The sequence below is a fragment of the Hippichthys cyanospilos genome, chromosome 1 (assembly GCF_059441005.1).
Source record: "Hippichthys cyanospilos isolate Australia breed blue-spotted pipefish chromosome 1, RoL_Hcya_1.0, whole genome shotgun sequence".
Taxonomy (NCBI): Eukaryota; Metazoa; Chordata; class Actinopteri; order Syngnathiformes; family Syngnathidae; genus Hippichthys; species Hippichthys cyanospilos.
The window spans coordinates 19,942,561-19,959,078 of record NC_142369.1 but is presented as its reverse complement, the minus strand read 5'-3'; the positions used below and the strand labels follow the sequence as shown (position 1 = coordinate 19,959,078).

The window sequence follows — 16,518 nt, the reverse complement described above, 5'->3', positions numbered from 1 at the left end:
AACCTGATATTTTAAGTGTGGCAAATCATTAATATTGTCTCTGCAAACATCATATAAGATTGTGTGGTGTATATGGCTTGTATAGGAAATGAAATGATTACTTTTTTTCTCAGTCTAACTCATTTGTGAAACATGGATGATCCAAAGTTGAACATGCACTGGATACGTTTGGTGGAAACGTTTCGAAAGGTCAAACTTGTGCTTATGATTACACCTTGTGACGACAACAAAGATCATGATGACAATCTGCTTTTTTTGCTTATGAAATGTGTCAAATGTGTGCAGAATATGTCAAACAGTTCTACGTATGTTCCCGTTCTGAATCAGATCTGTAAGAACCAAAACAGCGGATGTAACTGAAAAAGGTGACACTTAGGATGTTCATTTGCTGGGAATTATGTTAGTTTTATATCTAGATTTTGAAGATGTATCCAATATTCTTGGTATGAGCAAAATATTGGACTTAAGGTCACAACGGGAAGTCTGGATCTTTTGCAAGTGAAAAGTAAATTGATTGCGTCTGATTAAATTTGGTGTCGCTTTAATCTGACAAGTCAACGTACTTTTGAATAAGATCGAGATCATTTTTGCAACAGTTGACAACGGAACATAAACTAACTGACATAAACGTTGACATTGTGATAAGGATCAGGAATCAGATCTATCCTTCTAGAGCTTTAAAATGCTGTGGCAGTTTCACTATCACTAATTGGATGACCTTTAAATCAACAATAAATAAATCAATAAATAACCTGTATATGTGAATTAGATGATCTTTGGCTCATGATCAGGAATCTGGGATTAAGAGCATGGAAAAAATGAAGCAGATGGCTAATTTAAAAAGTATTTAAAAAAAAGAGACATAGTCGAAATTTTTTTGTTTAAAAAAATGCTTTTTAATCATGATACAGAGCCTGATCTTGATTTGAAATCTGGATTTTTTTGTGCATTTAACATGTACAAACAGTAACTCAACATGCTCATGAACAGATTTCAATTATATCTGTTGCGTAGCTATTTGTGTAACCTTTATTGACTTCTTTTTTCAGAATCTACAACTGAGCAAGATTATGCAAAGAGTAAGACTGACCAGACTACATCCAGAATGTAAATCCATTGTAAATCCACTGCAGACATGACTCACAAACATATTTTGTTGTGGGATTGTGTATATTTTTTTGTACATTAAACAATGTTTTTCACTGACAAACTAACTTTGTGATCCAGATCCGCTCAACGAGCAGTAACATTACATAACACATAAAACTCAATGCAAACAGTCCAGGTTTAATGATTGCCCACCGAGTTTAAAGTTCTCCAAGAATGTCCTGTCTCAACTAATAGCATTGAACGCCGCCATCACTTGGGATGTGATTTCTTTAATTGGGCATGCTTGCTGAGACGCTATCTTATCACTGTTTCAAGTGCGCAACCTTACACTTTCATCGAGAAACACAAACAAAGCAACAAGTGTAACTCATCTGGACTAAACCAGTAATTGTGGACATACTCATTCATCTCGAACGGCGTAGGTGGGTGGGTGGGGGGTGCAGTTGTGTAACTTGCGTTTTTCCAATCAGAAGGTCTCTAACTTAGACCCCTCCCCAGGTTGCAATTTATTTAAAGATGTGCTCCGACCCATTTTAATGTCTGTTTCAACCACTCAAAGTCTGAGCAGTCAGGAGTCCACACAGTTCTGGGAATATGGCACCAGCAAAGGTAAGCACTGGAATTGCATGGAGAATATTCAGAATGGACATCTTAATACAGTTCCAAAAAAATGCACAAAGAGAATGACCTCTAAAAATTCTACCTTCAATTTTAAGTTAAAATAAATGTGTTTGGCCAAACATTGATGCCACTGCATTTTTTAATTCTTCCAAGCAGCTTCTCATGTTATTACATTAAACATGATGCAAATCTGTTCATTTTACCAAGAGATAATTCAGTATTCTGCGGATTGGATTTGTATTGAAATTAAGGTCAAAAGCTGCAAAGGATGATTCAGACCTCCACAGAGAAGTGTGAGATCTCTGAATAATATTCAACCATCTTGATTCTGGCTCAGTGCACAGGAACGCATCAGTAATCATTCCAAGTCAAAGTCTGCCTGGGAAGAAAAACTTGCGATGCAAAACTTTCACCTTAGTGGCTTATTTTTGACTCCACTAATGCAGCAGAGGTATTTTTAAGAACAAAAGTACTTTCTGTACACGTATATGTGTGTTTATTATCATTGCTAAGTTGACATCCATCATTTGTTTCTTTCTCTTAGGGAATTTTGGAGCGTCTCAACGCTGGCGAGGTGGTGATCGGTGATGGCGGCTTCGTGTTTGCCCTGGAAAAGAGAGGTTACGTGAAGGCGGGACCCTGGACTCCTGAGGCCGCTGCTGAGCACCCCGAAGCAGGTGAGGGCTGGGAGTCCATTTTTATTTCTTTTTTTTTTTTAATGCAGCTCTTGTTTTGAAACTTTTAAGGGGTCGGACACTCCTGCATTGGATGTCTGTTTTTCTGGTTCTTTTTTTTCATGCTATTTTTTTATGTTTGTTTTTTTTTCTATCTGAGTTGTCATAGTTTTGGACTGTTCATGACAGTGTGTTTTTAATTTCAATTTGATTTGGGTTATTTTTCATTCAGTAAGTTAAAATTTGTTTTTGGAGTAGGTTGGTTAGTTTTCATTCAAATGCTTTGTTTTAGTTTAATATTTATTTGTTTTAGTATTTTATGTACATGGAGTATTTTTAGCGCAGAAAAATGACTAGTTATCGTGTAACAAACTATCTTTCCTAAATGACTATAAATCCCTTTTCTTCATGATTGAAAAGTACGGTCATAACAAAACAACATTTCAAATTAACACCATGAACTCAGGTATAAAATTGATAAAGCTGAAAATGAAGGACATTTTCACCAGTCATCGTTTAATATGATAAAGAGTAGTTTGTTAGTTTTTATTTTTAAAAGCACTCATTCACTCCATCCATCATCTTGAAAATGTTTTCGAATGTAGTCTTGGTGACTTTGTTAACAATAACCTTGCTTAACTTCCAGTGCGCCAACTGCACAGGGAGTTTTTGAGGGCAGGATCCAATGTCATGCAGACCTTCACCTTCTACGCCAGTGATGACAAGCTGGAGAACAGGGGCAACAAGCTCACCTACACCGTACGTTGAGTAAAACCCATTTTGCCACATTTTTGCATGGCAACATTACGGTAGTGTGTTTCTTTGCACAGGGCGCCCAAATCAACGAGGCCGCCTGCGATCTGGCCCGCGAGGTGGCCAACGAGGGTGACGCCTTGGTGGCGGGCGGCGTGTCCCAGACGCCGTCCTACCTGAGCTGTAAGAGTGAGGCTGACGTGAAGGCCATCTTCAAGAAGCAACTGGACGTTTTCATCAAGAAGAACGTGGACTTCCTGATTGCCGAGGTAGAAGCGAATCCTCGTTTGTGCGTGTGCACTTTTGAATTTCCTAGCCGCGCATTGAGGTTGGCCCCTCCTGTAGTACTTTGAGCACGTTGAGGAGGCCGTGTGGGCAGTGGAGGTGCTGAAGGGGACAGGAAAACCCGTGGCTGCTTCTCTGTGCATCGGGCCGGAAGGCGACATGCATGGCGTCTCACCTGGAGAGTGCGCTGTCAGGCTGGTCAAGGCTGGTTAGTAAACTTTCATTTCAAAACTAACACAGATGACTCCATATTTGCGACAGTGGTGCCTTGACTTCCTTCCATCCATCCATCAATTTTCTATAGCCGGATATCCAAACTAGGGTCACTGACTTGCTGGTGCCTATCCCAGCCGCCTTTGGGCAGTAGGCGGGCTTACCCTGGACAGGTTGACAGTTTCTCTGTCACGAAGGGGGGCAGTATAATGCAGACAAAGAGACAAACACCAAGAAGAATTTCCCAATGGAATTGCAAAACTAAAGTAATATTAATCCATTTTACCAGAGAATCAATAATATATGCCATTGTTATCTTGTCTGTCTACAAGTGTTGTGTCAATGTGTCTGTTCAAATATTTGTTGTTTAACAGGTTATGACACCACAACAATAGCTGCTACTCTGCATGTTAGCCTAGCTAACGCCAAGTTGTGCGGTTATTTTAAATAGGTAGCCTGTAATTCTCTGAGTTTTATTTTAGGTTTGGCAGCTAATATAACTTAAGAGAGCAAATAAACAGCTTAAAGCTTCTTTCTAGGGGAATAGTTGTTGATGTCACCTTGAGTTAACTCATCATTCAGCACCTATACATCTTTTTGCTTGCAAGTTGAGGCTAAAACATCACATTGACAAAGGCATGCACCCCAAAACGCCTTTGAGTCGGACCACTTGTACGATACAACAAGTAGGTAAGAGTTGCATCTAAAGGCAAATAAGATAAATAAAAACAGGACAAAAATCATTGGGCTCCATAAATTGTTTGACTTTTGAGTTCCTAATTAGCTGGCTAGCCCCTGATTCAAGACTTAACTGTTTTGATTTGAAAAAAGGTAGGGTTGTGAATAAGATGCCCAGGATATAAAATTAATCTCACATGAGTGAATTTTGGGGCATATATAGTTTTTGATTAGAATTCTGGTGTCAGAAAAAATACATTAGGACTTGACAATTTGGAATCAAGCCTTGAGACAAATGCATGACGGTGATAACAAAATTAATCGGTTCTACATCTTTATCTAGATCTACATCTTCCTACCCTTCATGCAAGTTCCTACCCATAATGCAAGTTAGACTTTCACCCATACAATGCGTTAATTGCTTTTTTCTTGTGGGTTGAATTACATGGACGACAAAATATCACCGTTACAATGTGCTTTCCTGGGAATTCTGTGAACTTATATGCGTGCGCATCTTCATATGTAGGTGCCCAGATTGTGGGTGTCAACTGCCATTTTGACCCACTCACCTGTGTGAAGACTGTCAAAATGATGAAGGCGGCTGTGGAGAAGGCTGGCCTGAAGGCCCACTACATGGTGCAGCCTCTGGCCTACCACACTCCTGACTGCAACTGCCAGGGATTCATCGACCTGCCAGAATTCCCATTCGGTAATCATATACCTCAAGTCAATTTCGACATATTGCAACTAGAACAAATATCTTTGTCTAGGTCTGGAACCCAGGATCCTTACCCGCTGGGACATGCACAAGTATGCCCGGGAGGCCTTCGACGCAGGCATCCGCTTCATCGGCGGCTGCTGTGGATTCGAGCCGTACCACATCAGAGCCGTGGCTGAGGAGCTGGCGCCCGAGAGGGGAATATTGCCTCCTGGATCGGAGAAACACGGCATGTGGGGTGCCGGTCTGGAGATGCACACCAAACCTTGGGTCAGAGCCAGGTAATCCATAATCACTTGAGGATACGTTTGTGTACAATTACCTAATACAAGGGACACAGGCCTCTATGACGATTAGAAATTAAATATATTATATTGTTTTACAGTGTTCTTTTTGGTGGTTTGGTGTGTTGTTGAAAAACTTAAGACTTTAATATTCAATTATATTTTCCTAATCTCTTCAGCAAAAATTCTGATTGGCCCTGATTCTCTCCTACCGTGATGGTGATGGTGAACACTTGTGTGCTGCCACGTTGTGGCCAAAAGTGGAATTCAAATGGAATTAAATCTCCAAATTACCGGTTAATAATTATATTTGTACAACATATGATTCGAAAATTGTTTGATTTAATTTGGTTCAATTAGGTAGGATTAGGACAGGATTCTATCAGGTATGACTCCATTCGAGAAGGTAAGACGAAATTAGGTTGTTTTTTTTTTGGTTTTTTGTCATTTTAAATAGCCTACATTTTAAGTGTCAGTGCTGCATATTTTACTGTATACTTTTATTGGACTGGACTGTACTGTACTGTACAGACCAAAGGTTTCAACAAAACGTATGATTGAAAACGCTTTCTTTAATTTTTTGACTATTCATTTTGTAGATTCTCACTGAAGACATCGAAACAATGAATACACATGTGAAGTGAAGCACTCACCAAAAATGGTGAAATTGCTGAAAACATTTTTATTATCGTCTCTTCAAAATAGCCACTCGTGATTGTTGCCTTGTTGCTCTGCACTGTTGGCTTTCTCTCAATGATTTACAAGAGATGGTCACCTGAAATGTGTAGCGCCTCTGCTGTCAGGCAGGGTCAGGAAAGCTACTGGGCTAGTTCTAGGTTTGCGGAGTCTACAATGTCTACAATGTACAGTGTCTTTTGTTATATGGTTTTCACTTCACCGTCTGCCTTATCAGGATTAATTAGTGTTAAGTGTCGTGCTCAAATCAGGTTAATTTACAGCTGACAACCCTATTGGTCAACTGTTGAACTTCATATTATGACAAGCGTCAATTAGATGACTAAAGGAAAACGAGTGTCCATCATTACTTTAGGAAATTGACTGAGAGGGTGTGTCCAAACCTTTGGCCAGTACCATATATCTCTAACAAAAGACAATGTACCTTTCCCATACACGATACATGCGTTATCTCAAAATACTCTATTTTAAAATGTGAAGTTTTAATGTTTATTTGTGTAACTTAGAGCTCGTCGCGACTACTGGGAGAACCTGAAGCCGGCCTCTGGCCGTCCACTATCTTCCTCTTTGTCCACTCCGGCCAGCTGGGGTGTCACCAAAGGCCACGCTGAGCTCATGCAGCAGAAAGAAGCCACATCCAAGCAACAACTCAAGGAGCTGTTTGATCGCTCAAAAAGTCATTAGATTAAACTAGCGCCCCTCCTCAGACCTGAGTGCAGGAATTCTCGTAAACAGCCACTCACAACCCAACCATGATGTGTGTGCAAATGTCAGCATTTCCCCATGGCTAACCATACAGGGGGCCAAATACTCACTTGAAACTTGATGATTGTAAACTTCTGTAGAGTTTATGTAAAGCCACAGTGGCAGCTCCAGTTTTAAGATTGGAACTTTTTTTTTATTTTCCATGACAACGGGCCAATTTGTAAAATAAAAAGAGACCTAATGCAATGTGACTCAGTGTCGTGACTGTTACAATGGAAAGAAAAAAATATATAAATTGAAAAGAAAAGGAAATATATGTAAATCGAAATACAATATATCGATTACATTCACGAATGTATTTGTACATGAGTTATACTGTAGAATGACCATAAGACATCACAAGGTACAAGGCACCCAATTTACGTGACAAGAAATTCACTGCAGCCATTGTTTAGCAGAAAATAATCAAAATCTTCTGATCTCTGCCTCTGAACAGTTAAATTTAATACATTACAATTATAGCTGCCCTTTTTGCAGTCATACTATCAATAAACTGTAACATGAAGATAAACCTGAAGTGTGTTTGTATCATGAAGCACAAACTATAGGTGAGGACTATCTGACATGTTTATATTCTGGCAAATGTCATGTAACCTACAGCAGCTGTTGTATAGTACCTATGTACAACGATGATGTTGCTCAAGCATCGTCTATCCCAGGCTCAAACCTTGCCATCAGAAATGGAGGTCTGATTTATTCTAACAAGACCCCTCCTTTTCCACGGAAATGCATGCCTAATTTGTGAGGATTCCTAATTTGGGAGATGAGATGAAGGCCTCCCTTATATTTACTTGTTTTATACTTTGTTTTGTCACATTGCAACAAATACGCAAAGTTCAGATGCACTTCATGGACAAACAATGGCAAGAAAGACAGTCCTACTCGACCTCATTCCCCTCATTGAAATTTGTGGGGAGAACTGACCGTCACTACATCTAGCACATGCACACTCCCCACACACGAACGTGCCCCGCACGATACACACGCACACACGCACACACGCGAATACCTAAAAATTTCAAAGATTATTTTGAAATGATTACTTAAACGTTTTGGAAATCATACTTCATTAGATAATGCATTTAGCAATTGATACCATAAAAAAAGAGTTTTAAAATCGCTTATGTAGCTCGCCTTTTTAACTTGTTGCCTATTGGGCGACTTGTATCACGTGACAAGTTTGTTATTTCCTGGGTAATGTAAAAATAAAAGATCAGTCTTATTATCCCAGCTATGTCAGACCAGGGTGGCTGATACTGTCATCTCTTTCTAATTCCGACGTCATATGCGCCATTTAACATATTTACCCGGATGGGTTAGTACTCTTGTTAATACAGGGTGTCTGGCGGATTTAGGTCTTTGATTTAATTTGGCTGTATTTTCGTGAGCCTATTTGGTAGGATTCTAATCAGCTCTACTGCGATGGCGCGAAGATTGCTGCTTGCTTGATAGGTAACGTAGCGTTTGGGGTCGGGTTGGAGTGAGAATTATGTCTGATTATTTTTAAAGCGCCCATACATAATGACGTAAGTCACATTTGCTTTATGTGATGTGGGCTCGTCAACTCACTCCAGGTCCAAGGACCTTGAGAGACGCCACTGCGTGTTGTGGGCGGCGCCATCTCGTGGCGTGTAAGAAGACGCGCCATTACCTTTCAACCCGGAAGTGATAGTGCTGAGGTCGTCATGGGGAGCAAAGTCAGCTCCAAAATGGCTGCTCCCACGGCTAGAGTTATTCAGGTAACGTCTCTAACAACTTTACGTTTCCGGTTATTTTACTGGCCATAGTCGCGTAAAGTTTGAAAGCGATAATATGACAGGAACTGTTAACGAATTCAGGAATGAAGGCCTCCTTCGGCGACAAAGCTGGTCGTACCCTTGTTGATGTCCTTGTTTTTCGGCGTCATAATTGTCGATTTCTCTCGTTGAAACAGCAGCAGATAACCCTTTTGGGCATTTAATAAATACGTGCATTAAACCAAAATTCCTTCTCAATGCAGGCGTCTTATAGGCGTGCTCAAGAGGCTGCTATTAGCTTAAACAGTTGAATGTGGACTGTACGACTGTGGTTTTTCCTAAAATGTTGGTTTTGGGACGTTATTTGTTCCACTGTAAATAGTACACTTGCAAATGTGCTATTTTATATAATCGGAATGAAAGTGAAGCTAGCTTATTACTTGGCTTTTCGCCTTTCTGAATGTTTTATATTTATCGTGAAATAATAACCAAAAAGACCCTTCTAGAAGAGAAAAAAAAAATCTGCCAATACCCATGCATCCATTTTCTAGAGCCACTTATCCTCATAAGGGTCGCAGGCTTGCTGGTGCCTATCCCAGCTGGCTTCGGGGAGTAGGCGAGAGACACCCTGAACTGGTTTGGTTGCCAGCCAATTGCAGGGTACACAGAGACAAACAACACCCAATCACACCTAAGGACAATTTAGTATATCCAAGTCACCTGCCATGCATGTTTTCGGAGTGTGGGAGGAAGCCGGAGTGCCCAGAGAGAACCCACGCAGGCCCTGGAAGAACATGCAAACTCCACACATGAAGGCCGGAGCCGGGTGGATTTAAACTAGGAGCTTTGAACTGTGAGGCGGACGTGCTATTAATGCTCCACTGACCCACCATTCTGGCAATACCCATTAATCTAATGTAATAAATAGGACGACAGTAAGCAGTATTATCATTTGAATAGACCTTTTTCCCGTGTGTTTGTTTCCCTCAGGCTGTGCGGCCTCATGCTCCAATGATTAAGTTTCCAAGCAGACAAGGCATCCCTAAACCCAATGGTGAGTGGCGTTGAGTTTTTTATCATAGTATAATGTAATATGAACACCCAAAACGGGACTATTTGGTAAAAATGCAGCCCAGTGATTACGTGTAGTACTAGTGCAGGCGCCTTCTAGTGGTGAGACAAAGAATTACTGTCAAAGTACGTTCACTTGTATTAAAATATTTTATTGGGGCAAAAAATTGAAAGTTACTACATTACACTTTTAAAAGAAAATTAAAAAAAAAAAACTTTGATTGTTTATTTAATACACATTATAATTTTTGTCTTGTTTTCTTCCTCCTCCAGCCCAAGAGGCTTTGAAAACATTCGTAGTTGACATCCCACAACCCAACAGCCCCAGTTTAGTGTCAGCTTCAGCGTCGCCGCATGTACCAAGTCGCGTAACTTTACCGCCCATCCCGGGCACACCCGACACCTTGGCGTCTGTTCATCTGCTCCCTGCAAGGTATCGCCGGAGACCGCTGGTGGTAGAAGAGATGGAATACATTCAGGTAAACAAGTGCTTTGTTAAATATGACCAGTGGTGACTATAACAGTAACAGTGTATTTTCGGTAATAAAGTATATTTTGTCGTTCCAGCGTGGTGGACCAGAGTAATGGGTCACATGACTGCAACCAGAATCTTTATCTATGGAGGTCATCATTGCTGCTCTGGGCACAAAGAAACCTGAAGCCACAAGACACAATTTAGAATAAAGTACTACACAAATCTTCTCATAATGTACATATTTTTATTACTTATCTTTGTTTTGATGACATTATTAAGGACATTTCTAATGAACACTGGATGTTCGCTTGCATCAATATCTTGCACCGGACTGCTGCTGTTTCCATCTGTTGACTAACTTGTATGGCATGAGGCTAGAGTTCTTCCAGCTTCCATGGCCTGTGTTTATCACGAGTAACAGTCGATTGGTGTTTGTTCCAATGCTGCATTCAAGTCATTAAAGCACTCTTCTATGCTGTTGTGTTCCAGAGTTTGTGATGTATTAGATGCAAAAAAGGCAAACAATATATTTAGCATAAATGCAGTTTATTGTTGCCAACATGCTCTCTATGCTAACACTGAATATTCACGATTGTAATATGAGCCTTCACACTCATGTGGCAAGCTTTATAACAGGGTAAAAGCGTTTAAAAAAAAGAAAAAAACATTCCTCAAAAGTGGCCTTACTGCATACATTATCAAATTGGCACACGTGACTGGCAGAGTGTCAGGAGAAAAGCTGTATGCTATTTGCTGTTGTGATGTTTGTCTTTTCAGTTTGGAAAGGTTACAAAGAATTAAAAAAAAAAAAAAGACCCAGTATCAGGCGTGCAAGTTTTCGAATGAGGTGCAAATTAAACTGTGAAACACTTAATATCACAAATGCCACAACACTTTAACACTGAGGTATGCTTGAAATTACAATAGTTCAGTCGAGAATTTTTCTCTCATGCATTTTTTCGTCACTTTCTCAAGTTCGGTATTTGTTCACTTTCTAAAATACCCTTAATTGCCACAGGGTGGCAGCAAAATCCTCAAAGGGACACAGTCCTGAACAACCTCGACTTAGCATTAACAAAAAAAAAAAAAAAAGTACTTTTTTGTTCGTAATGTATAAGGGTTTTTCTGAAATGTAAGGCGATTCTGAAATGAGTTTGAATTGACATTGAACTTTTGGGATAACAGTTTTACTCGCGTTTTTTTTTTTTTTGCTATTTTCAGGAGGACTTTGTATTCTACCAATAGAAACAAAGTACTGATCAGTTGCTCTGCTCTTCCACCTCCTCAAACGCAGGCAAGAAGTCAGCGATGGTGTCCACCACGTAGTCCGGCACCAAGTTCTGGTACACCTCGTTATTCCCATACTGGTGGGCGTCCTCCATCTGGGACACCCCAGTGAGGGTGAGCATGGTGTCAAGGCCGCAATTGGAGCCAAACAGCATGTCGGTCTCCAGGCGGTCGCCCACCATTAGGCACTGCGCTGGGTCCATCCCCGGGAACTGGCTGCAGATGCACTCAAACATGTAGCGACTGGGCTTGCCGATCACCGTGGCCTTGCGGCCTGACGCAACCTCCAGGGCTGCCATGAGGGAACCCGAACCTACAGAAGAAAACAAAACTAGGATGGATGAAAATGGAACTTAAAAATTGGACTCTCTGAATGAGTCAGCTGAGGTACGGGAATCCCAATGAAACGACCGGGCGCTAAATTGAGACACTTGGTGTCAGATGTGGCCCTCGCCCTTAGTGTAAAACTGCACTTGTGTGTTTTTGTTCAATAAGGATGTTCGACATTACTTTTTTCAAACCGATACCGGTACACACACTCAGCTCTGGTAATCACTGATACCAAGTACAGTACCAATATCGTTTGTACTTTTGATACACAAATTTTCCCCCAAAACACCTACTTATTCCAAAATGGCCTTGTCCTTAATGGGAAAGTAAGAAGATCTGTAGCGGAAAAAAAAAGTTTACAATATTCAATAATATGTCAAATGCATGCTCTATCACTTGATCAACGTTAATATTTTACAGAATCCTAATGCTAGTAAACTACAATTATAATAAATAAGTCCCGCCTGTCAAAGGATTTTTGCAAGTGTAGTGGTTAAAAGGCCTGCAAAGTGAGGTCTCTGAGACACCGTAGTGTGCGTGCTTCAAAAGCAGGGCATTTTCTTATTTCACCATTATATGGCACTAGATTCAACAGAGTAAATTTAAAATTACATGAAATTATTTGAATTTTTCTATACCATTCTATTCTCGACTGACTTTGCACACGCCAATATCTTAATATATCTCCCATTCCTAGTTCCCCATGTAATATAACTGAATGATAACTAGACCTACGATTATATTTAAAACATACTGGTGGGCGTTAACACATCTATTTGAAACTTTTTGAAATGTATAGGTTTTTAATTGATTCCTTTTTAATGAAAAACGATCTAAATCTTACACAGTGCCCCTTTGAGACCCAGATAAGTGCAATAAACTGTGGCACTAAGTTAGCGTATAATCATTTAGTTTCGATATTAGTAAACTGCCTCCTTGTGCGTGTGACCGGAGCACCACCTTCGTACCTGGCAGTATCCTTCCGCTCGACAGCGGGTGCCAGGGGTCGTTGTCGGTGGCCAGAAACAAACAGTTCGGGTCCTTCAAGTAGCACGACGCCTTGGCCAGCTTGAGGAAAGTCAGTTTGTCGTCGTGACCCACCAGCACCGCCTTCACGTCCGCGGCCAGGGCGCAGTCGTAAATGGTGGCGCCCGGCTCGTCCGCCTCCTCCACGCAGGGGATTCCCGCCTCGCGGAGCTCGTCCCGGAGCCCGTCGCAGCCAACGACGAACACCTGGCCTCGGAGTTTGGCCACGTCCCGCAGGTAGAGGGCCGAGCAGTAGGACGAGCTGAAGATGTGCTCCAGAGCGACGGCGGTGAAGCCCAGTCGGTAGAATTTGTGGACGTACTTCTCGCGCGGCCTGGTCGAGTTGTTGGTGACGAACACGACGTTTTTGCCCTGCCTCATGAGCGAGTTGACCACCTGGGCCGCGCCCGCCACGGCCTTCTCGCCGTGCCACAGGACCCCATCGCAGTCAAACAGGAAGAAATCCTTCGCCTCCAGGAGACCTCGTATCTGCGTACCGCCAATTTTCCGGCAGGCTTTGAAGCCAAAGGTGGCCGCCATGGCGGAGATGTCCTCGGCCTCTGCCGTGTTTCACCTCCAAGAGCGCCGTCGCGTTAGGAGCTGGACCATAATAATGTGTTTGACTGGGAGGCAGATTCCGCAGCCTGTTCAATCACATTGCGGAGAGGACCTCACTGATGTTACGTACCGTCTTCCAGCCACTGGAGGTTGCTTGACGTGTAGCCACGCCCGCCCGGTCAAACTCCGACCAATCGCATTGCGGTGGCGTTTTGACCAATCAGGGACGTACTACAACACCAGGACGTTCGTCGCAAATGTTCATTTTTTTTTATGACAAAACACATCCAAGGAACAATTCAAATTACAACGCACAGCAAGAAAGAGCTAGAGGAATTTTCTGAAATATTATATGGTGTATATTTCAAAAACTAAAATGGAGCTTTTTTGTATGGATTTTTTTAATTAAAAAATTAAAAGGTACCATTAAAAGGTCAAGTCGGAGTCCACAAAATCAACAGTGAATACAGTACGTCTTTCCGATGTGTAAAGCGTCGCCAGGAAAAAGTGAACGAATATTTCAGATGACAAAACACTCAACATAAATGTCTTCCTGGGACTTAACATAATCAGTAACATCATATAATACGGGGTTGTAAAAATATCACTTAGGAAAAAAAATAAAAAATAAGATCGTATCAGTAGCGAACGTCAGCCACGTCCAGGCCGGTCCACCTATACTGAAACCCACTAAGTGGCGCAAAACTAATTTTTAATCAATACAGTAAATACATACCGTAATTGCTTGAAGTAACATGATTATGTTTTTAAATCCACCTCCATTATTTATTTTTTCTTCCAAAAATTAAATATCCTGAGATTGTACTCATTTACCAGGGGCACACATTCTAATCCATACCGTTAGATGACGCTATAGCACCAGAAATGGGGATTGGCTCTTGGAAAAAGTATGAGTAAAATAGCAATTGTAGATGGGTTAAGGATTTAAACAAAACGAATTGCTTTAAGTTTTGTCTGAACAATTCACTCTTATTTACTACTGCTTATCTACACTGTATTGTTCATTGGGGTGGGAGAGTTTCGGTAACACGTATCAGTCTCGGCCCTGAATTGGCCTTATTTCAAGTTCTCAGGTACTCAGGATGTCAATATCAGCCATTGATACATAAGGATTAAAAAAAAAAAAAAAGTGACATTGACCTTGCCACTAGTTGCTGCTAGACAGTGGCCGATATCTGTCTTTGTGGGAACTGACATTTGTAATGAAATGTATCTGTACTGCAGTATTATAGTATAAGTATTATTACTTGGTGCTTTGTATCCGTATTGGTGAGCATTCAAGCCTTAATGCTCATACCGACTCTACATCAATTGTGAAGTTCCAATAAGAGAAGAAAATGCTTCTTGCTAACGTTAATCTGTGAATCCACCTAAACACACTGCAGGTCTACTACAGTTGTGTTTCATCTCCTGCCCCATCAAACAAAATGACACAAAATGTAAAAAATGCTCACTTTACTCACAAATTCCAACCTTTAGTATGAATGGCAACAGGGGGTTTACGTTGTACCTCCTGCCATATAGTGTAAGAGGATTTCATTGTTCTGCCTTTCAATATTACTTTCTAGCATAGATAGATGATCAGGTACACACTATTTGTTGTAAATAAATAATGCAATCCATTCCAGAACATGTAAGTGAAATTCAAATAATTTTTTCCTTGGACTACACCAGATGACCTCTCACTACAGAATAATGCGCCATATCCATCCATCCATTTTCTATAGCCGCTTATCCCGACAGGGGGGTCGCAGGCTTGCTGGCACCTATCTCAACTGGCTTCGGGCTGTAGGCAGGGGACACCCTGAACTGGTTGCCAACCAATCGCAGGGCACACAAGAGACAAACGACCAATCACACTTTAATATGTCCAATTCACCTGCCATGCATGTTGTTGGGGAGTGGGAGGAAGCCAGAGTGCCCGGAGAGAACCCACGCAGGCTCAGGGAGAACATGCAAACTCCACACAGGAAGGCCGGAGCCAGGTGGATTTGAACCGAGACCTTTGAACTGTGAACTATTCACTGCGCCACCGAGCCACCCGCGCCACAGTATAGCTTCTGCAAAATTTCAGCTGAAGTAGAAATTTGACAACTTTTGGTTAAATATGAACTACTCATACTGAATATTGAATAGTGAACTGTCTTACGAAATAGTCATAATAAAATGTTTGGACTGTATTACAGTTAGAAACTTAGTGATATGCATAATGGATTAAACGGGGCCTATTTATGCACTTAGCTGTTCAGACATGAGACACCATTTTTCCAACCAAGAAAACATAAGCTCCCTTATTTGTTTTAGTGCTTAGCTATCTGGTGCAATTGAGATGTACAGTTATCTATTTCGCTAGATAATGGATGTCCACAGTCCACATACAATGTCACAATTAACAGAACAACTCAGTGTTATTCAAATTCTTAAGCGAAGAAGTAATGCTGCGGAAAAGGCTATCGTCACTTAGCTTACGAGCTAGTCGGAGGCTAGCGCCTTTTTCTCTGCGGGGAAGGCCCCGCAACAAGCCCGGAGAGATATAGTCCAGCCAACGAAAGCTTTAAGAGGCTTTATTGACATGATTCTAACACGTATGGATGTGTAAGTACAAGAAAGATGCTCAATTAAGTAGCATCTAATTTTCAGCGCGGTGTGGTTTCACGCAGTCAGAGGGCACGCCTAAAATGATTGAGAGATGAGATAACAGCTTGATTCTGAAGCCTTAATTTATTAAATAGTGTCATTCAAAAATTTTAAGGTTGCTAACGACACTTTTCTGAGGTGGGCCAATTTTTGACATTTAACTTTTGTGGACTAAACAAGGAGTTCAGGGAATAAACCACTGCACATTAGCAAAATGAGTGCATGTGTGAAGCAGCAGAAGACGTGTGAATGTGTTGCTTTATCGCGTGAGTTGTAGCGTTTTGCTTCTTTGACATTTCGTGCCAACAGCTTGTCAGATTCTTCCCCTCCTCTTGTCTAATTTGTTTTCTTTCATTCCTCTTCTGCTTCATTGCCGTTTCATCTTTTGTTTTTTTTCTCCTTTGCCATTATTATCTGTCCCCCCGCTTGCTGTTATATTATGCTTGGGCCCATTTTGCCCGGCCCACTTGGGATTGCGTGCGAGGCAGGGGAAGACATACTGGCACCTGCAACTGCCAGACAAATGAAAGGAAGAGATGGCATGAAGGATTGGACAGCTGAATGGAGGGAGAGAGAGAAC

At 41.3% G+C, this 16,518-nt stretch overlaps 3 protein-coding genes across 3 annotated transcripts; 2 read left to right on the top strand and 1 right to left on the bottom strand.

The window, feature by feature from the left end:
* Positions 1–1,590: 1,590 nt before the first annotated feature.
* LOC148429603 (betaine--homocysteine S-methyltransferase 1-like) lies at positions 1,591–6,983 on the top strand. Its single transcript, XM_088409781.1, has 8 exons — positions 1,591–1,719; positions 2,276–2,408; positions 3,052–3,164; positions 3,236–3,427; positions 3,504–3,651; positions 4,861–5,043; positions 5,105–5,333; positions 6,539–6,983. Exons 1-8 carry the CDS (start codon positions 1,705–1,707, stop codon positions 6,714–6,716), a joined length of 1,191 nt encoding a protein of 396 aa, XP_088265907.1. The 5' UTR covers positions 1,591–1,704; the 3' UTR covers positions 6,717–6,983.
* Positions 6,984–7,998: 1,015 nt separating this feature from the next.
* Positions 7,999–10,555, top strand: kgd4 (alpha-ketoglutarate dehydrogenase subunit 4). Its single transcript, XM_088409807.1, has 5 exons — positions 7,999–8,249; positions 8,372–8,536; positions 9,524–9,587; positions 9,878–10,083; positions 10,172–10,555. The coding sequence occupies exons 2-5, from the start codon at positions 8,483–8,485 to the stop codon at positions 10,187–10,189; spliced, it is 342 nt and encodes a 113-aa protein (XP_088265933.1). The 5' UTR covers positions 7,999–8,249; positions 8,372–8,482; the 3' UTR covers positions 10,190–10,555.
* A 53-nt stretch (positions 10,556–10,608) lies between these two features.
* pdxp (pyridoxal (pyridoxine, vitamin B6) phosphatase) lies at positions 10,609–13,452 on the bottom strand. Its single transcript, XM_088409794.1, has 2 exons — positions 12,665–13,452; positions 10,609–11,679 (listed from the first exon to the last, which is right to left on the bottom strand). Exons 1-2 carry the CDS (start codon positions 13,260–13,262, stop codon positions 11,339–11,341), a joined length of 939 nt encoding a protein of 312 aa, XP_088265920.1. The 5' UTR covers positions 13,263–13,452; the 3' UTR covers positions 10,609–11,338.
* Positions 13,453–16,518: the final 3,066 nt, after the last annotated feature.

Bases quoted from the DNA above. Each gene is read 5' to 3' on its own strand.
- kgd4 (XM_088409807.1), top strand. From the start codon at position 8,483: ATGGGGAGCAAAGTCAGCTCCAAAATGGCTGCTCCCACGGCTAGAGTT. The intron at 8,537-9,523 runs GTAACGTCTCTA...TGTTTCCCTCAG, and splicing joins CCACGGCTAGAGTTATTCAG to GCTGTGCGGCCTCATGCTCC. The intron at 9,588-9,877 runs GTGAGTGGCGTT...TTCCTCCTCCAG, and splicing joins AGGCATCCCTAAACCCAATG to CCCAAGAGGCTTTGAAAACA.
- LOC148429603 (XM_088409781.1), top strand. The intron at 3,165-3,235 runs GTACGTTGAGTA...TTCTTTGCACAG, and splicing joins GCAACAAGCTCACCTACACC to GGCGCCCAAATCAACGAGGC. The intron at 3,652-4,860 runs GTTAGTAAACTT...CTTCATATGTAG, and splicing joins TGTCAGGCTGGTCAAGGCTG to GTGCCCAGATTGTGGGTGTC.
- pdxp (XM_088409794.1), bottom strand. From the start codon at position 13,262: ATGGCGGCCACCTTTGGCTTCAAAGCCTGCCGGAAAATTGGCGGTACG. The intron at 11,680-12,664 runs GTACGAAGGTGG...TTTCTTCTGTAG, and splicing joins GAGCGGAAGGATACTGCCAG to GTTCGGGTTCCCTCATGGCA.